The sequence below is a fragment of the Nanorana parkeri genome, unplaced genomic scaffold (genome assembly GCF_000935625.1).
Source record: "Nanorana parkeri isolate BGI_ZX_2015 unplaced genomic scaffold, ASM93562v1 scaffold98, whole genome shotgun sequence".
NCBI lineage: Eukaryota > Metazoa > Chordata > Amphibia > Anura > Dicroglossidae > Nanorana > Nanorana parkeri.
Genome location: NW_017306366.1, coordinates 683,559 through 704,551, shown reverse-complemented (window position 1 = coordinate 704,551; position 20,993 = coordinate 683,559). Strand labels below are relative to the sequence as shown.

At 42.3% G+C, this 20,993-nt stretch overlaps 1 protein-coding gene across 2 annotated transcripts in view; it reads left to right on the top strand.

Moving 5' to 3' along the window:
• SMAD3 (SMAD family member 3) overlaps positions 1–20,993 on the top strand; it is a 112,385-nt gene that overhangs the window by 74,420 nt on the left and 16,972 nt on the right. Inside the window, exons 5-9 of one of the 2 annotated variants that reach the window (XM_018552847.1) lie at positions 5,723–5,750; positions 7,407–7,600; positions 8,313–8,447; positions 9,697–9,768; positions 9,849–9,899. In XM_018552847.1, the coding sequence (XP_018408349.1) occupies positions 5,723–5,750; positions 7,407–7,600; positions 8,313–8,447; positions 9,697–9,768; positions 9,849–9,899 (480 nt within the window). The remainder of the gene's footprint in view (positions 1–5,722; positions 5,751–7,406; positions 7,601–8,312; positions 8,448–9,696; positions 9,769–9,848; positions 9,900–20,993) is intronic. The other variant, XM_018552846.1, reaches the window with a different exon arrangement.

Here is a 20,993-nt window from a genome sequence, read left to right as displayed (position 1 = left end):
TTTTACCTTGAGATTGATAACACCACTATCCAACCCTCCCCCCATGCCAAGGTGCTAGGTGTCATCCTGGACTCCGATTTCACCTTTCTGCCCCACATCCAATCACTATCCAAATCCTGCCGCCTTCACCTTCGTAAACATCTCCAAAATACACCCCTTCCTCACCAATGAAACCTCAAAACTACTCATCCACTCGCTTGTTATATCTCATCTTGACTATTGCAACTCCTTCCTCATTGGCCTACCACTACACAGCACCCCCCCCCCTTCAGTCTATCATGAATGCAGCTGCTAGAATCATTCACCTAACCATCCGCTCAGTGTCTGCAACCCGCCTCTGCCAATCCCTCCCCTGGCTTCCAATAGCCCAAAGGATAAAATTAAAAATATTAACAATGACTTACAAAGCCATCCACAACTCCACCCTCGGCTATATCTCAAACCTGGTCTCAAAGTATCGCCCTAACCGTCCCCTACGCTCATCCCAAGACCTCCTGCTTTCCAGCTCCCTTGTCAACTCCTCCCATACTCGCCAGGACTTCTCTAGAGTCTCTCCCATCCTCTGGAACTCTTTACCCCAACCTATCCGTCTATCTCCCACCTTGACTGCCTTTAGGCGATCCCTAAAGACTCGTCTCTTCATGGAAGCCTATCCCTTCTCAACCTAACCACTGAACCATCACATTCCCAAACAATTCATTCTCGCATAGCTACCTCCTCATGTATCCCTTGCACCTCCCTTTTAGATTGCAAGCCCTCATGGGCAGTGCCCTCCTTACCATCTTGTCTTGAATTGTAATGTCTTCCTTATATTGTAAAGTGCTGTGCAAACTGTTGACGCTATATAAATCCTGTATAATAATAATAATAATAATGCGCACCCACTGCTGTGCACAGGCCCTTAATTCATTAAAAGGATTGGGCTAGCAATAGTAGGCTCCTTGCTACCCCGGTGAGGATATTCGTAGCATTTATTTTTGGAAGTGTATTACAGTGATACAGAAGGAGTGTAGCATTTAGCATGAGACATTTTGTTAACAAAGTGAGCAGTCTCTGTTGTGATTACTCTCGTCACTGAAAGTTGCCTGGGCAGCCGAGCCCCTGATGCTTTCAGACATGCTTTCTGCACTTGAACTAATTGCGGGGCAGCCTTGTGTATCCAGTTTTAAATGGCAACAATAGTGTGAAAAGCAAGGCTCCGTTCCACTGGACTGAGGCCAAGACTGCCAGTGGATTGCAGGCTTTATGTTTTCTGACAGAAGGCAAGTCCCAGCTAGCTCTATTCCCTGAAAATAACTTTCTCAAATATCTAGAGTATTGTGACCTGGAGCGCAAGCTTGACACATTCTTAGAAGTGTTTTGTAGGTATTAGGAATGTAAGGCTTATGTCTTTTACTGTCTTCTGAGCGTATAGAATTTGACTCTGGCTTTCTTTTTTAATTACGTTTTTTTTGGGCGGGTGTAATGCCCAGTGGCAATGATCTTCTCTTATAGATCTACATATTGGTTTACTGTTTATTGAGTTTGATGGGCTTGTAATATGTTTACAGATGACAATTCTTGTGCCAAGGAATCAGCCTATGAGTATACACTGAGTGCCCAGCTTATTATGACCACCTGACGTTTCTAGGCAAATTAGCTATAATTAGCCATAATTTTGCGCTGAAGTTGCTAGAGGGCCAGACCATTATAAATAAGGAAGCAGGTTGTTTTCCACGACAGTAGAACTGATTTTTTTTCTGACGATATGGGTAAACAACGCGATTTAACAGCCTTTGAACGTTGGATGATTGTTGACGCGAGCCATGGAGCTCAGCAGAATTTGTTAAATGTTCAAGAGGGGCTCATTGTTAATGTTTTTAAAGACTGGACTGTCAGCCAAAAATCTGGGTCTGAACGTGCGAATGGTGGCCGTCAGCGACTAGTCAATGTTAGGGCAGAACGGAGAGTGGCAAGACTGGTACAAGACAACAGAAGGGCAACAGTGCAGTGTCAGATTCCTCGCATCACCTTTCCACATCTCGTGGAGTCACGAGGAGGCCCAACGAAGTCATCTCGTGGCCCAACGAAGTACTGATGGGGTGGTCATAATAATCTGGCCACTCAGTGTACATCACAGATAGAACATAGACTTAAAATGCTCAATGCAAATAAAGCAGTTGGACCAGATAACCTTCACCCCAAGGTACTTAAGGAATTAAGCCAGGTTATAACAAGACCATTATTCCTAATTTTTAAGGAATCATTAGTGACTGGTAGGATCCCCAGTGACTGGCGGAGGGCTACGGTAGTTCCAATATTCAAAAAGGGGGCTAGATGCCAACCAGGGAACTATAGGCCGGTCAGTCTAACATTGGTAGTTTGTAAACTGTTAGAAGGTTTGATTAAGGACTATTTGGTAAAATTTGTGAAGGATAAGGGCATAGTTAATGACAATCAGCATGGGTTCAGGAAAGACCGTTCCTGCCTGACTAACTTGCTAACTTTTTATGAGGGGGTAAGTAGAGATATGGATGGAGGGAGGCCAGTGGATGGGGTATATCTGGACTTCTCAAAGGCATTTGATACGGTAGCGTGATACCAATATCCCTAAGAATGAGATGATGCGTGGACCTATATGGGTTGGACTTGATGGACGTATGTCTTTATTCAACCCCAAATACTATGTAACTACTATATGTAACAGATACACATATAAATAAAATCATAAAATCAAAGCTGCTCGAGAGGTCCTCCTACAAGAGTTGGTTGCAGGGCCACTGTGAGCCCCAGTAAGGAGCAAACATTGGATACACAAATAAAAGAATCAGACAGGTTGGGATGGGAGTAAGGGGCATGGGTAGAATATCAGGTGGGGTGTCCTATTTCCAAATGTCATGACATAGTGCATACAAAAGAAGTGCAGGATATTGGCTGGTTTGATATCTCCATGTGTAAAAGTGGAAAACAATATATACAATACTAGTATTCTGCTACTAACAAAAGGCATCAGCATGAGCAGTTCAATGAAAGCAGTCGTTGTCTCCCAGTAAGTGCTACAGCCTTTAAAGACTATCCAGCAGGCCCATATGTTGCAGAATTTATCTTGTGTATCATGCAGGTCTCCTCCATTTGTCTAAAGGCATCTACTTTTTGTTAAATTGAGGGGGCAGAAGGTTTATTCCAATAAAGTGTTTTGGCTGCATTTAGTTAACATGGTGTAAGAGTGCTTGTACCAGACTGGTGGAAGGTCATTAGAATGTAAAAGATATTGCCGTGGGTTGAAGTGAGGAATGGATCAGCATATTTATTTCATATACTGCATGATGGACATTCTGTATTGTTGGATTGTTAGGCAGTACCACCAAAGATATTCAAAGAAGCCAGAGCTGTTGCATCGCCTCCAGACTGAAGAACAAATGGTGTGGAGTTCTGTAGGCACATGGTTCCATCTCTATACAGGTTTGAAGGTCATCTCCTTGGTTTTGAGTTGATGGATGAAGTATGTTACAGTTGCAGGACTATGGATTTTTGATATTTGGAAATGGGTTGAGAAAAGTCCTCTTCCCATTGTGATAGATGTGGTGGGTATGTAATATTTTGTATAACTGTGAAGTATTATGTGTTGGAGGTTGAAAACATTTCTTCAGTGGGGTAAGGTTCCTGAAAGAGTGCAGAAGTTTATGCAGAGAGTGGGTGGAATGACCAATTTGTAATTATCTGGAGTTATCCAGAGGATGTATGATGTCCTGGGAAATAAGATCCTGGGGAGCTTTTTGTTTTAAATCATTGTGAATCTGGTGAAGGAGTAAAGGAGAGTCATAAGTCCCTCTGTGAAATGCCCTACAGAGCAGTTCATTGGAAACTTTTGCAGTAATGTTTGTCACTCTCGTTTGGCGGATGCAGAACCTGCCTCAGAGCCCTTCCCTAAAGCCAGTACTGTAACTGGCCATCATTTATTATACCACTTTAAGAAATGGGCAAGCTTACAAGTGTGCATGCCGCACAGTTGTTGCCTATACACTTCTCAATATTTCGGAAGGGCATATTGCTTTATAATTAACGTGCCGACAAATTGGCCTTGCAATAAGCCCAGTTGAAATGGTAGCTTTTGGTTTTGTGACAAATGTGTGGTAGATTTTGGCTCAACTTATTGAGGTGCCAAAACGTTTGGTACTAGTGATTTGTATCTTGTAAGATGTTTGCCATGGCAGTTATCAGACCTGATATGTAAATATCACACCCGCAAGCAAATGGTTTCTCTTAAACATAACCTTTATTTTTTGCTATAGTAATATTGACCTGAGCCTAACCCTTAGCATCAACCCAACGTTTATCCTGAACCATACCCCTAAATCTAACTATAATGTCAGATTAATCGTAATCCAAAACCTAACCCTCAACCTCAGCCCTAAACCTCAACGCAGCCCGTAACCTTAAACGTCAAGTTCAGCCATAATCTCCATGGCAATATTATCACAATGAAAAATGTACTGTTACACCAACACTTATTGTGCCAAAAATTGGCAATGCCCAAACAAACGCAGGCTGCTATCTCTGCTGAAAATGTTAGTGCCTACCTGGAATTTTTTCATATTGGTGAGATTGAGATGCAGTAATGTAATATCATTACACCATATACGGGGAGAATAAGGGTTCACTCCCTCAATATTGATGTTTAAGGTTTATAATAATGAATTGGTTTACCGTGTTTGGTGTGAGCCTTGGTGTGTTTGGCATGTGCCTGGTGTGAAATGCTTTTGCTTTGTTTCATATAAATGTCCCGGTATATGACTGGAATTTCATAGTGTTTCCCAATTTGCGTTAGACTGGGCAGAGGGATCATTTCCTGAGTGGGCTGCAGCTTGTTCAGTCCTTTCAACACCTGTAAATGTAATATTTATTTTCTCCAAATGGGGAATAGTTCTCTGTATTCCTGGAACCGGTGTAACCTTTCACAGCCTGGTGTGAGATGTGTTCCTGGGTTAGTGCAATGAATCATACCGAGGGAAAACAGGTGGCATAGATTCAAAAATCAATCCTATTCACGTGTTTATTTGAAGGAAAAAAAAAAAGGGTTCTATGTCCTGCTGATCAGATTTATATACATTTCTGGCTGAGAGTATTAGAACACGGAGCATATGTTTATTTTTTTGGCATGAGGAAGATATAACATGTGAGCAAATCCATTGCTGTGGCTGGTCAACCCCCACCCTTTATCTACACTTTATCTTATCCGGCCAGACCTCCTTTCTCAGTTTTGTGACCTGCGCATCCTGTATGTGTGCTAAATCCTGCTTATTTATATATAGAATCCTCGTGGTTAAGCCCTTCGTGTGGTTTACAAGCAGAGCAGAGATGAAACCAATCTTTGGCCCACAAAACAAATGCTCCTTATTTAGGAAAGCACAGAAAATTTGTGTTGTTTTTTTTCTCTCCTTAAAGTGGCCTTGCAGTGGAAAAAAACCCTGCCACGGCCTTCTCAAAGTTTGCTTAACCAGCGTGGTCTGTCATTGGAGCCTCCTAATTCCTATGCAAGTGTAGAATAATTCCAAATGTCAAGGCTGTAGACCTATACCTACATGTAACTCCCATGCATGTGCACAAGAGTTACTTATTCTCTGCATGCCGGGACTGTGTGCTGAGCTGCGCATGCATGACTCGGCATACAGAAATAAGAAGCTTTTGCAAACATCTAAACTACTTTTAAAGTGGAAGTAAAGCTTAAAATAAATGCTGATAGGCAGGCTTTCTATGTCAGAAGAGACTATGTAAATGTCTTCTGCCATAGAAAGCCTGCCGATCAGCATTTTTTAAGAGCTTTACTTGCACTTTAAAAGTAGTTTGGATGTTTGAAACCTAGTGTAGTTTGGTATTCTTAGTGAACTTTTGTATTCTTCATAAGAAAATGCTACTGTTTTGATAATTATTTTCTCACAGATAGTGAAAAGTGCACAATGGGGGGAGTATGGTCACACTTCCAGACCTCAGATAACTTTGGGTTTAGACATGTGTTGCAGTTGCCTGTGCAATCAATGCGCTGTACCATGCTGTGCTTGTTAGGATTTACCATGCCCTCCCTTAATGATTTTACAGTACGGTACTGCCAAGACTGTAACGTGTATTAGAGAAGCGTGTATTATTCCATTTACGGTTGCAAGCCCTTTGAACATTTGCATATTAATAAGGAAATACATGATGACCGCCAGACCTAATGGGACTGATTAACCGATTAATCGAACTCAATAATCGGCTAACTAATCGATTTTGAAAATAATCGTTAGCTGCAGCTCTAGACTGGTTTACAGAAATTGGGAAAACTGGCTGCATGCTGTGGCAGCTAGTGATTCGGTAATGACTCTCCTACAGTTTTCTTTCAGTATACAGATCTTTCATGCTCCATAGTCTGGGAGATTTTCAGTCCGAGAGGTAGTCTTGGCCCTTGTGTGGCAACCTCAACTTGCATTGTGAGAATAAGGGCTAGGATCTAATTGCTATGGGTTACACAGGCACTTCTTTCTGACACCCTCCTCAATGGCCTATCTGTACACAGGCTATCCCCCTTTTAAGTCTATCATGAATGCTGCTGCTAAAATCATCCACCCAACCAACTGCTCAGTGTCCAACTCCCTTCTGTCAATCCCTCCACTGGCTTCCATTCGCCCAATGGATAAAATTCAAAATATTAACCACTTACAAAGCCATCCACAACTCTGCCCACGGCTATATCTCTAACCTTGTCTCAAAGTATCACCCTAAACGTCCCCTCCGCTCCTTCCAAGACCTACTGCTCTCTAGCTCCCTCGTCAACTACTCCCATGCTCACCTCCAAGACTTCTTTAGAGTCTTTCCCATCCTCTGGAACTCCCTACCCCAACCTGTTCGACTATCTCCTACTCTGTCTGCCTTTAGGTGATAACTGAAGACAAATATCTTCAGGGAAGCCTATCCCACCTCAACCTAACCTAGACTATTACTTTCTCAAACAATTCATCCCCACACAGCTACCTCCTCATTAATCACTGGCCCCTCCTTTTTAGATTGTAAGCCCTCATGGGCAGGGCCCTCCTTATCGTCTTGTTTTAAATTTGTATTGTAACTTTAATGTCCCCCTTTTATTGTAATGCGCTGCACAAACTGTTGGCACTATATAAATCCTGTATAATAATAATTGGGTGTAAACAAACCAGTGAGGTATTCTGGAGTCAGACTTGTGTAGAGGCCAGAGGGGTATAAATTAATGGACTAATAAGGGGACATTGGGACTTCCCTACCTGTAAAGTTCTATCCCTGATTACATTTCAGCCTAATATGTTAACCAAGCTTCTCCCTGTGACAAACTTGACCAGTGACTCATAGCAATCCAACCCTCAACATATTTCACCGTTTTGTTGCAAACTTTGATGGACCTTCTGTTATCTCTGCAGGTCTCTGGATGGGAGACTCCAAGTGTCACACCGTAAAGGTCTGCCTCATGTCATATATTGCCGTCTCTGGAGGTGGCCAGATCTTCACAGTCACCACGAGCTACGTGCCATGGAGATGTGCGAATATGCTTTTAACATGAAGAAGGATGAAGTCTGTGTAAATCCATATCACTACCAAAGAGTGGAGACTCCAGGTAAACAAAATAAATAGTCTATTCAGCATGATGTCTAGGCTGATGTATGGAAATGATTTCCTTAATGGCTGCTGATAGTAGATGTACATCATAGTGACGTGGCCCGCACCACATCAGGGCTCATTCATGCTGTGATGTGTTTTAATTCACATGGTGATATAAAGCCTGAAAAAAAAATACTTGCAGTGGAGCAAGTGAGTGTTACATCATTTTCTTCTGAAATCCTCCAGTGGTCACAGCTAAGGGCTTGCGAGTCAAACACATCAACTCTTAGCTGAAGGCCAATATTGTTTGTCCTTGTATGAACCAGAACAAATGTCAGGAAATCTTCCATCTGGGTGGGTGGACAAGCCATGGCGGGCACAGTGGCTGGCACACTAGGTTTGTGTTTGAAGAGGGATCCACCCCATTCTGAAATGCATTTGGGCTGGTACTGCGGCCAGGATCAGCACTGGACAGCGCAGTACTTGAGTGACTGACCTGGAACAGCATCTATTGTAGTAAGTCAGACGCTTGACTTTACTTCCTTAGCATCACATGATGGTTTTTCAAGTGAACTCATCTGGCAAAGATGTATGTTAATTTTAAGCAGAAATATAAATTTTGAGGGGCTTTGATGCTTTAAACCTATTGTGTTCATTTTCTAATGCATCTCATCTAGATAAATGGAAAAAAAAGGAACATGTTTCACCTATATCCTTTTTTGTCTCAGTTCTGCCCCCAGTATTAGTGCCACGAATTACAGAGATTCCTGCGGAGTTTCCTCCTCTAGATGATTATAGCCATTCCATTCCAGAGAACACCAACTTTCCAGCCGGCATTGAGCCACAGATCAACTACATTCCAGGTATGGATTCACTGTGCTTGCCATTTACCTTTTTCAATGTAGGATTTTATGCTCAACATCCAATGCCCATGTGGGTTCATTGGTATGTCAGAAAATGTGATGATGGTGGTCATTGTCCATATGGGCTTGAAAGCCATGCAGTCGTCTGATGCAAATAGGAAGTAACAACCTTATTTTTTTTTTATTTTTTTTAGCCAGGTGGTTTAAAATTGCCATAGGGTCCTCAGAATCACAAATTGTTGGCGTTCTTGTGTGACCAACACTTTTATGTTTAGAAAGTAGGAAGATTTGACAATGGTATGTTTATATAAACATGAATATGCATAGTAAGAATAGTTTACATTCATGTAAAGGACTAGATGCATCTTGTTTTCTCTGTAACTTGGTGGTACAGAGGAGTCTTTTAAACGGTTTACAAATTGGTGCTGGGTTGCTTTAATAACAGGTAGAGAGAGAATGTATTAATATTGGGCCAAGCGGAATGACAAGCTCAGAAAAAAAGTAAACTCTCCCATCTGTCTGTCAGTGTATCCCACACCAGCATGACAAGAGTCTTCACAATTGTTGGGGTATCCTATGTGTATCCTATGTGATAATAATGATTATAAGATTTGTTAAGTTGTGCAGTCATTATTTTATTTTTTTTAATAAAGAAAAGTACTGAAAGGTGGTATTTCTTATGCATTATTATATAGTTTTTTATTATGAGTTTGTGTAAACGTTTGCATGCCATCCATGTACTGTTGTAGGACACGTGGCTCAACTTTTTGTTTCCATTAGTGGCCCTGTTTTTGTTATTCACATTATCTTATTTTCTTTATACACCTTGTTGCTGGGTTTGCATGAAATATATACATCAGAATTTGATTTGGAATGTGGGACTACTTACCTGTCCCGTTGCTGGCCTTCTCTTAAATTACAGGCCAAGAGAATCCTCTTCATCTGACATACTTTTTGAAGTGTTGGGTTCTTGGTCCCCCCACCAAGTGCTGTGGTTTTTTTTTCCACCAGTCTGCATTTTGGGAAAGGAGGCACAGCATTTGGTGGGGTGCCAAGTGACCAGGGGAATTCTGAAGGTGATCTTTATCAACCGCGCATCCAAGGATTACGTTTTTAAAGTGAGGGTCAGTCCTGATGTAGCTTTGAAGAGAAAGTTGGAAAGTTTTAAGTCTTGTATTTCAACCCCCAGCTATTTAAGACTGTAGGAGAGGTAGAATGATGGTAATTGTGTACTTTCCTGGTTTTTCAGAAACCCCGCCTCCTGGTTACCTGAGTGAAGATGGAGAAACCAGTGACCAGATGAATCACAGCATAGACTCTGGTAAGAATTACATTCCAGTATACAAGCAGGAAAGTGTTGGTTGAATGTAATTTAAAATATCTTAATGTATTGTTTTTTAGGGTCGCCAAACCTGTCTCCAAACTCCATGTCCCCAGCACACAGTAACATGGGTAAGTTTTATTGGCTTTATTGTTTACTATGGTTGTTTCTGATATTTTATATTCCATCATGAAACATAATAGTTAGCTGGCATTACTGCTAAACAAGTGACATCTTTACTCTCAAACTTAAATTTGTATTATTGGATGGACAATACTATTCTTTATATAAATATATTATTATTATTATACAGGATTTATATAGAGCCAACAGTTTGCACAGCGCTTTACAATATAAATATATATAAATATATATGTGTGGGATATTTCACTTGGTTTTATGCAATACATAGCTTTCCAAGCTGCTTTAAAAAACAACTAGCAAAAGCGTGGCTGTTCATTGAACATCCCGAATATGGAATGCCATGTCATTGCAGTTGTGGAGAGTACAGGACTGTGCAATGGTACAGTGGTGGTAAGTGCTGAGGCATGTCTTTGTGCAGTGTTGCCGGGCATGTAGGTGAGGGGTAGGACCAGGGAGAGAGAGTTGGTTTTAGGTGCAGTGGTAAGATTTGAGGGTTGGCGTGCACGTGTAGTGTGGGAGGAGAACATTGGTAAAATTGTGGAGGATTGGATTGCATTGGTGAGAACTTGGGATGGAGGGGTGGCATGAAAGTGCATTTGTGGTAACAAAGGGAGTGCAGGCAAAGTGGTCACCAGGAAAGGAGCAGCAGTGGTGGTGAAGTGAGTGGTTGCAGGCTCATTGATGGTTGGTACTTCACATATATGTGAGAAGCTTTTTTTTTTTTTAGGGTAAATCCAAATGCCGTCTTCCCAGTTAGCAGCATAGGTTGGGCAGGGAGGTAGCAGGACAGAGGCGGCTAGATCACCATCCATGGATACTGTAAATTATAATATAACAGAACATGGCCATTAATAAATGAATATATAAACATACCCATATGTATGGGAAACTAGAAAAACACATACCCTCCACATCCACTGCCTCCTACACCTGCATGGGGGAGGGTTTACTACATCAGCCAGCTGGTAATAATGGAGATCAGTGATCAAGCTATATATATGATTAACAGATAATATCACATAATCCTTCCAATTGGATCATAGATGTAATACTTAAAATAAAAAGATTCCAACTGCTCTCTGTCCCAGATTTGTCAGGCTCAATAATCAAAACTTCACCTAATCAAAAAAATGGAGCAAGATCTAAGGCTGGCCAAACACATATCAATTTTTTTAATTCAACCCGTGGTTCCTCCAACACAAACAGCGTGTCGATCGAGGAATCGCCACTGTTTGCATTGTATTCTGACAGGAGCTGCCGACATCTGTCGGAATACCCGATCAGAGGGGACAGCTCATTGGCTGCCGGCTCTGATCGTACGAAGATTTTCCAACCAGCTCCTTCGATCAGCTGATTGAGGAATGCCGGCTGAAGAGGAGCCGACAGCCCCACGTACTGTGAATTTCGGCCGGTATGGGCACCTTTTAGGCTAATAAAAGTATCAAAGTATGCATTCTAATACCAAGCTTACACATTGTTCACAGAGTTAGCAGGGAATCTGAAACCCCCTCTCCAGCCGAGCCTACTGCGTCTCTCCTCTTCCCACCCAAATCCCAGCCGCATCACAACGCACTGCCTACATACTTTTGTGGTTACTATTAGGGCTGCAGCTAATGATTATTTTCATAATCGATTAGTTGGCTGATTATTAAGTTCGATTAATCGGATAAAAAAAAAGGCTCCAGTGATGGACTACTAGTTTGTGGTGAGATTGTAGTCCATCACGGGAGCAAGCTTGGCGCGGTAGAAGTAAAAAAAAGAGTGTGGTGTGCAATATAGTACATAATACAGCGGCGCAGTGCAGAATACCAGCAGCTATAGAGGAATGTAGCAATACTACATTATACTACATATGTACTATTGCTGGGGATTTGTAGTCCTCTGTAGCTGGCGTTACTCTGCATTGCGCTGAATATAATGTATTATTGCTGGGATTTGTAGTCCTCTATAGCTGGTGGTATTCTCCATTGCGCTGTATAATGATTATACTGCGCAATGCAGATTACCACTGACCAGTTATAGAGGAACTACAAATCCCAGCAATAATACATTATACAGCGCAATGGAGAATACCACCAGCTATAGAGGAACAACAAGTCCCAGCAATAGTACATTATACCGGGTGTTTAATGTATTATTGCTGGGATTTGTTGTTCCTCTATAGCTGCTGGTGTTCTACAGTGTGCCGCTTTTTTTTTTTAAACAGGAAACATTAAAACAGGTCCCCCTTACCTGTTTCTGAACCCTTGTAAGTCACCGCGGCGTCGGCGTGCTCTGCGAGCGTGTGTCCGGCTTGTGTGGTGAGCGTGGCATATACGCGGCATGGTCGTGGCGTCCGCGGCGTGCGTAGCGTAACTCGTACCTATTCCACCACAGCACCCCTGTACTCCTGTTCCACAACGGCACCCCCACACAACTATTCCACCATTGCACGCCAATACACCTATTCCTCGCTGCACCTTCATACACCTGTTCCACCGCTTCACACCCATACAACTGTTCCACACAGCACCCCACAAACCTATTCCACTACTGCACCCATACACCTGTTTTACACAGCACCCTTGTACACCTGTTCCACCACAGCACCCCCAAACACCTATTTCACCACATCACACTCATACACCTGTTCCACACTGCACCTCCATACCCCTTTTCCACCACCACACCCCCGCACACCTATTCCACCACTGCATCCCTGCACACCTGTTCCACACTGCACCCCTATTTCACCACTGCACCCCCATACACCTATTCCACTACTTCACACCCATACACCTGGTCCACACTGCACCCCCATACACCTATTCCACCACTGCACCCCTATCCACCACTGCCTCTCCACACAGCTGTTCCACACTGCACACCTGTTCCACCACAGCACCCCCACACACCTGGTCCACACTGCACCCCCACACACCTGGTCCACACTGCACCTCCGTACACCTATTCCACCATTGACCTCGATTGTCGGCGGGCCAGCAACGAGTGAGGGAGATCGCGTCGAGGAGGAGAGCAGCGGCGTGCGCGGCTTCAGCGGTGGGCGTGGCTTCGGCGTCCTGTCGGCACGGCGGGAGCAGCGTGCGGTGGGCGTGGCTTATGCGTCCTGTGGGCACGGCGGGCGCAGCGGGACGTGAGCAGCGTGTGCTTCAGGCCGCGTGGAGAGCCCCGAACAGGGAAATCAATCGATAGCCGACGAATCGACGATCGAAAACGTTGGTAATGTTTTCAATCGTCGATTTTAATCGACTAAATCGATTAACTGTTGCAGCTCTAGTTACTATTGTATAATTAGGGGTGTGGTGTTGCGTTCGTTCCGGTGGTTCAAAACCAGTTTTTTTATAAATTTGACTTTTCTCAAAGTAGCCGGCAAGAAAATTGTCGGCCAATTAGGGATTTACGTATTCAAAAATGCTCGATGCCCCCATTCACACTAAACAGCGTAGATGGGGGCTTTTTCAGCGAGTCAGTAAGTAAAGCCTAAGCTTAGTAGTACAACATTTTCTTCACTGCCATTTTTCATCAGCTGAGTTATTTTTTATTGAAACTGCTGCTGTGAATGTTTGGAAGTGAAATGATGAATGGATTTATTGCCATAAGCAGGTTTGAGCTTGGTGTGATATTTAAAAGAGAAATGAGCTTAATTCTATTTTACATCTAATTGACCACTTGCAACAAAAGTCATGTATTTTCAGATTCCATTATCCCATGGCTCTAACTGTGACCATACACTTGGGAACTTTAAATCACAGCTGTCTGTCCTGTGGTCTGTTGTTTTGAGTCACCAAATTATCAAAACTAGTGATTCAATTTCTTCTGCAATTGTATTCATGTGGATGCAGAATTTTCTTCCCCTTGCTCATATATTACCTCACTGTCTCTCCAGAGCCTAAGGTAAAATTGCAAGCATCCCTGGTAATGCTCCTTGGCTTACTTCTGTGAGTGGTTTATCTTTAAAGGGATACTTTTCAAGGGCACTGATTTTGTTCTCTTCATACTGAGACTGAGCATACAATTATAGAAGGCCTATGCTTCAACTTAGCATTCACTTTCAGCAAGTACATTGGCAAGACCTTCTTAATATCCGAAGATCAGACAAAAGTAAGAATCTTCAATGTAGTGTACAGGATATATAGTGGACCTAAATAGGTTTATTTTCTTCCCCCTCCCCAACAAAACTGGTGTTTTACTTTAAATGCATGAATACCCTTCTGTCATGTTACATTGGTTCATAGGGGGGGAATGAGACCAGCATTCTTGATTGAGGGCCAGCCAAAATATTACAGTCCTGTGGTGTGAGTTATTTTGCAGCTGGCAATGCTATGACTTATAAAAGAAAAAGAATTGTGAGTTGTCACTGTTAGGCACATAGGCACACGTGTTATATTGGCATTTTCTGCATTTTGCTGAAATGTGTAATTCTTGTAGTTGTATACTGTACCTCACAACTACTCTTCTAATATTACACAAAAGCACTATGGGCCCATTCTCACGTCTCTGCTCCTGTGAATTGTGTCAATGCACCTTGCATTAGGGCAGCCTAGTCATTTTAAATGGACTGCTAGCTCATAGAAAAAGTGTTTGTTTGGTGAGCTGCAACCTATGTGTGTTGAAGATAATGATGCTTTAGTGCGCTGGGGTGCAATTCCAACAGGACTCTGTTGCATAAGAGTGATAAAGACGCATATGGAATGTGGTTATATCTGCATGTGTATCGGCACATAATTGCCAGTATTGGCCAAGGTGAGACCTACTGGGGTAATATTGGCAATTAGGTTCTGTTGAGTATCACATGACCAGTTCTGTGTATAGATAGGTGTTCTACCCACTGGGCTTCTACAGTGCTGGTCTGCCACAAGTGACTTCTCTTGAGTATTTAGTACAGGTAGGAAGACTTCATAAGCATACACTTCCGAGGGGGCACTCCAAAGGCCAAGGAATTCTTAAAGTTACATGTAAATAAACAGCTAAGCAGTACTCATAAGCTGCCTGCACATCTTAATTTTTACCTTTTGTTTCTTCAGCTCGGCCTAAAGTGCTTCCAAGTGCCTATACAAATACCAGCTTTATCATGGTCAGTATTTGCACAGGCCAACCCCTACGCCTACCTACTGCATGGCAATGCTGAACCCACTGGGAGGTCACTTAGACACCAGGAGTATGGGAATTGGTGGGAAGTGAAGAGAACATGGCACTGCAGGAGGGTTGCGGGATGTACTGTAGGGGCAGAGTGTAAAGCTAGCCAATACACAGATTGAATTTTGTCCTAAATCTGATGCTGGCACCACAAAGGCTGATACAAGCTGACCTTTGTCAAAGGAGACAAGTGGACATTTGTCAGACAAACGGTAACTTCAACAAATCAGCTGCAGTCACTGCTTGGGTATTCTGACTCGGGTGCTGGCTGGCAGGGGAAATTCTCTCATCCACACTGTTTAACAGGGGTGGGGAGTTTGAGTGTTTTTTTTCAATTATGAAGTGCATGGTCAGCTTAAGATAAAAGGTATATTCTGACATCTTTGTCTTTGGTAAAGCTGTTCATTTACATGTTTGAGCTTTCACACAATTTCACTTTAAAGGCCTGTTATATAAAAACAGTACTTACCCAGAATTCCTTCTGCTTTAATAAGGCAAGGCATATTTACATTTCCATGGAGCAATTGGGGGAGCTAATCTATGTCCCGTGTTTCCATATTTCATAGCTGGGAGGTAATTTTAATGAACATGTATATGGACATTTACATGGGAGGATGTGGGATGCAACCACTAGTGAGTTTCCTTATCTCTCCTTGGCCGCAGAACTCCTCTTTCCAGCTCTATGACTCAACTATTATCTTCTACTCCAAACTTCATCTCTAGCTGTACTCCGCTCAATCTGATCTGTACAACATAGTAGATGACGCATACTGGAATTCTACAAAGTAATCTGTGTAAACAACCCATGCAGTATTCAGAACATAAATCTGTTACATGTACATGATTGTTTACAATGCTTTTTTGAAGCAGATACAAGGGTTAAAGTGTAATGTCAGTCCAGTTTTGCTAGTCCATATGCTTAGTCAGCAAACAGGAATACATTAAAAGGTAAATACACTTTTTAAACTTTTTCTGCCTAGGCTGATATTTTCAGCCAGCACCAAAATATTAAAGGGTAAGTTCCTTTTTCCAAGTAATTTGGGAAAATGGAATTACCTGCTCAAATCTGGCCCCCTCTTTCCCTCCTGCTATGCTTATCTTTCGGCGAACGGCCCTTCTGGTGTGCCGGACTGGGTGCACCGTACTGCCGTCCAGCTTAGCCCTGCGCTGTGGATTTTGAATTCTGGTCAACACGGTCGGGGCTGCACTAGAAGACAGTATGCGGTATGGGTAGTACACCCGTACCAGAGGAGGGGAAGGACCGTTCGTCAAAAGGAAGAATAGTGGGGGCGGGAGGGGTTTGGGAAGAGGGGGAAATTACCTTTTAACCCTTTAGCCACTAAGGCCTTTTATACACACATTGCACACGTTATAATCCACATTTTAGGCTGAAAATAACATAAAACCCCCAACTTTTCTATGCATATTTTGTTAAATCAGAGACCCTGTAGAATAAAATGGTGGCAGTTGCAAATTTTTATGTCACAGGATATTAGCACAACTCTTTATCAAACCCAAAAATGTAGTAGAAAATGCACTTAAGTTAATGTTAGTGGCCACACACGGCGATTTCTAATGTGTACCGTGATCATCGTTTTATTACACAGACGCACCCGATGCGTGTTTACGTTAATATGATTGCGGGAGCGGGAGACATTTTCAAATAAATTTACATTTATGTTATTTAATCTTCTTTTTTAAAATAGTGCATGCACTTTTTTTTGCGATTGCACTGCACTGGAACGCATGGTATTGCGGTACCACGTGTTCTGGTGTGGGTGATTGTGAGTGGGAGGCATGTCTGCGGTGCCATTGTCATGGCACCACTTTGCCCCCTCCTGTCCAAGAACGAGTGGAGCCTTTGTTTATGTGATCCGTCCCCTGAACGCATTGGATGGTGTGAACAAGCCCTCAACCTGCCTTGGCAGCTCTGTGTTCTTTGCCAGCATGGTACCATTTACATCTGGGTCCTTTCCACCAGCCAGAGATATCCTGGTAGGCAAATTGCTTTATCCCTACATTGGCCCTAGTGTATATATTTTTATGTATGTGGTAAGCATATTAGTTTGTGTATTCCGCTGATTGAATGTAGTAGGTATTTCAGACTGTAAAACTTTGTGTTAACATATGGGCACTAGATTCCATGCTTGCTCCTGGTCTGGTTCTCATTCTAGCTTTTGTGTACATCCAAACGCTAGGGGCACTTACCGCAGATCCTTTTGATGTTTGACAGTGACCTGACCCTCTACAATATTGTTTTTTCAGGGATGTGAGCTGGTTTTTGTGCCGCATTTACAATTTCCTTTCTGAGATATTCTGCTCCTAAGCGCAATAAATATTATGCAGTGTGGTCTTAAATTATTAACAGCTTTCATTTAACTACACAAAAACAGACGTCTCTCCAAATTAAAACAAATCAAATTTAGCAGATGTACATTCAGTCTGCTGTGTTGAAGTGTTGAGGAAAGGATTTTCAGTTAAAGCTTAATGTGACCAATGTGTACCTCTAAAAACTCTTGCTGACTAGTCTCCAGTCTTCTCCAGCCAGTTTTGCTAAAGAGTAGATAATCTTACTGGAGGAGGGTGAAGGACCTATGGATAAGGTGGTCATAGACATAAAATGACAATAAGCCATTTTCAGACAGATACTGTAGGGTGCCAATCTCATATCTAAGGACCTGAAGATACTACCTAGCTTTGGGGGGAAGATGAAGTAAACCTTGTTATTACCCTGTGATGAGTGATAGTAGAATTGTCTACCTACTTTTATCTCCTCCTCTCTCTGTTAGGTGAGAGCTAATGGAGCCTCTGGACTGTTCTCCTGCAACTTTGCATTTCAGTGTCCACCTACCTGATCTCTAGTCCTGAGACACATGGGTGACCACTATTTATATACGGTAATGCCCTATGCCAACAGTTAATTCAGAGAAAGGAAAAAAAAAACCCCTATAAAGCATGTTTCAATTTGCTTAGACAGGGGGGAAAAAAACCTTCCTCATCCCATAAGGCAATGGGAACCTGTTTACACCTGTCTAGCCTCCCTCTCCAGTGGAGTTCAGCATTGAATGCCTGACAATGCACATCCAGTCACAAAGAATAAAAAGCCTAGAGGCTTTGCTACAAAGGCTTTTCTCAGTCTAGACCCTTGGTTCTCAACTGGTGGGTCGTTACCCAAATGTGGGTCACTACGTGCCTTCCACTTTTCTAGGTGAGAGGCTCCTTAGCCTTCCCCTAGAGCAGCACTGTCAGTTCTCGCGCTGAGCAGCCATTCAGAATATACTGCCTGGTGCCGATTGTCAACTTGAGGTGGGATGGGCTGAAGCTATGGCTCGTGAGGGAGCTCCATCCATACATGCATTGCTTACAGCTCCTTTGCGTGTCCTGTAGAGGTTCCTGGACCGGAGTGATGTCACATTCTGGCCCCCGGCACATGTACAGGGCACGCAAGGGAGATGTACACGCAGTTCTGGTGTGGGATGTGCATTGCATTGCCATTTATTTGAATGGTATCCCAAACACCCCTCCCGCCCACAGTTAAATCACCTGCCCCGAACGCCCGGTACCACAATGTCGTGCATTCCATTGCAGTGCGACTTGGGTCGCTGATTAATGACCAAGGACAAATGTGGGTCCTGAGGTTACACAGGTTGAGAACTGCTGGTCTACGCTATCATGACCAAGCATCTCCAATTCTGACTTGCTTGAAGGAATAGCACTGCGCATTCACACAATTCGTCTCCGCTCCCCTTATATTGTGCCATGTTATTTAATTTGCCCGATTTTATAGTGTTAGTTCTTGCTGATGTGTCAGTGATCGCTTTCCAGTGCCTAGGCCCCTATAAGCGGCACAGACATCCTAATAGGTGTGTACAGCCTTTACAGTGGAAACAAAGGAAAAGAAAATGATGAAATTCATGTGGCAGTTTAAATTGCTAACCTAAAGTTGAGAGTAAATTTTGGCACCGAAGCTTAAATCAGATATATAGTAAATTTCCTGAGCCTGGTAAACCCAGATGACAGAACGTCTCTTTTATATTAGGAAATCTGGTTGTGGGTGGATGGATGTTCTAAATCCTCTGAACACTACTGATGTCCGATAGTGAAAGGCGAAATTCCTGTAAGATCTTTACTTTTAGGAATTTTGTAGTGAGGAATACATTATATATTAAATTGAGAGTCTGACTCATTCTTATTGGCAGGAACCTTCCTATTGGGAACTACACTTTGTCTGCTGCGAGTTTGCATGGCTTTCTCATTTTTCCTTCAAACTTTTGCAGCATTTGAGAAATGTCATTTTTGTGTCAATCTATTAAAAACACATTACTTATAGTGGAAGTCATGGCAAATCTAAAAAAACTCTTTGTTAGGTATTCTAAAGATAATGTATAGTCCAGTTAGGTAACCCTTTGTATTCTTTAAGATGAACTTAAATCTGCGCTCTAAAAAAGCCAAGCACTGGCCAAAGGCCTAGTCTTTATTATTCCCTGTGGCCTTCCTGCAGCTGATCCCTCTCCCATTACTGTGCTAAACCAATACACCACGATGTCTCCCCTTATTGTGAAACAATTGAATATAACCCATAAATCTCCAAATAGACAATAAAACAACCCAAAACACACCTATGTGTGTACATAACACATAAAATACAATAAGTATGGTGCAAAAAATATTGAACAGTGTGAAACAATGTGTGAATCGTCTCCCATTACTGGCTTACCATGCCTTGTTCTGCACTGTGTCTTTTCTGTGGAGTCTGCCATCTTGGTAGAGGCAGGGCTTTACTTCTCCTTGCTGAAGGCTCTGACATGAGGAACAGTGAGCAGCACAATGGTAACATCTCCACATTTCACAAAACTAGCAGTCAGGAGCAGCACTGCAGACATATAGCTATTAGGTTGCAGGGACAGGAATTCTTAGGAACACTCGTATATCAGGAAGTGCACATTTTTCAGGAGAAATACCAGGCAAAAATGTACATTTATTGGTTAGGCACAATCAATATTTGTTATAACACAGTATATCTTTATTTGTTTCAGATCAGGTCTATTTTAGTAATATCAGGGTATGCACTGTGAGCCACTCAGGTTGTATTCTGTTTGTATTGCATTGCAAAGTACACTTGTCCTTACATGTTTCACGCACAGAAGGCTGGTAGGGAACAAGGTTAACCAGTTGACATCCGCGATGTTAAACCCCCTTCCCATCCAGGCCATTTTTCAGTATTCAGCGCTGCGGTACTTTAACTGACATTTATTCCGTCATGCAACGCTGTACTGAAATTAATTTTATACCCTTTTTTAGGGACAGATAGAGCTTTCATTTGGTGGTATTTATTCACCACTGGGGGTTTTATTTTTTTACTATATTAAGGAAAAATTACCGAAATTAAAAAAAAAAACAGTTTCCCCTATATTAAATGATAAAACATTTATTATTACCCAATTTTTTGGTAAAATATAAAAGATGGGGTCACGTCGGGTAAAAAGACACTAAACATGTCAAGCCTTAAAATTGCGTGCGCGCGCGAAACCTCAAAAAACGATAATACCCAAAATTGGCCATAGGCGACGCTTTAAAAGCTATTACCGCTCATCAGTTTAGTGTTATCAGTAATTGATGGCCCTAAAATGATTGCTCTCACTGCGACGTTCGCGGCGATATGTAACATGTGTAGCGCAATTGTAATTTTTGCGCGCTGGGGCACCGGACGCGTATTTACGTTTATAGGCCGCGTAAACGTGGGGGTGGGGAGTTAAACATTTTGGGGGGGTTTTTTCCACTTTTTTTATATGTGACTTTTATTTTATTTTACTTTTTTATGTGTTACTTTTATTTTTTTTTATTTATATTTATTTTTTTTGCACTTATTGTTCTTGCTATTTATAGGGGGATAACAACCCCCTATATAATAGCAAAGGCACACTGACAGGTCCTCTTTATGGAGA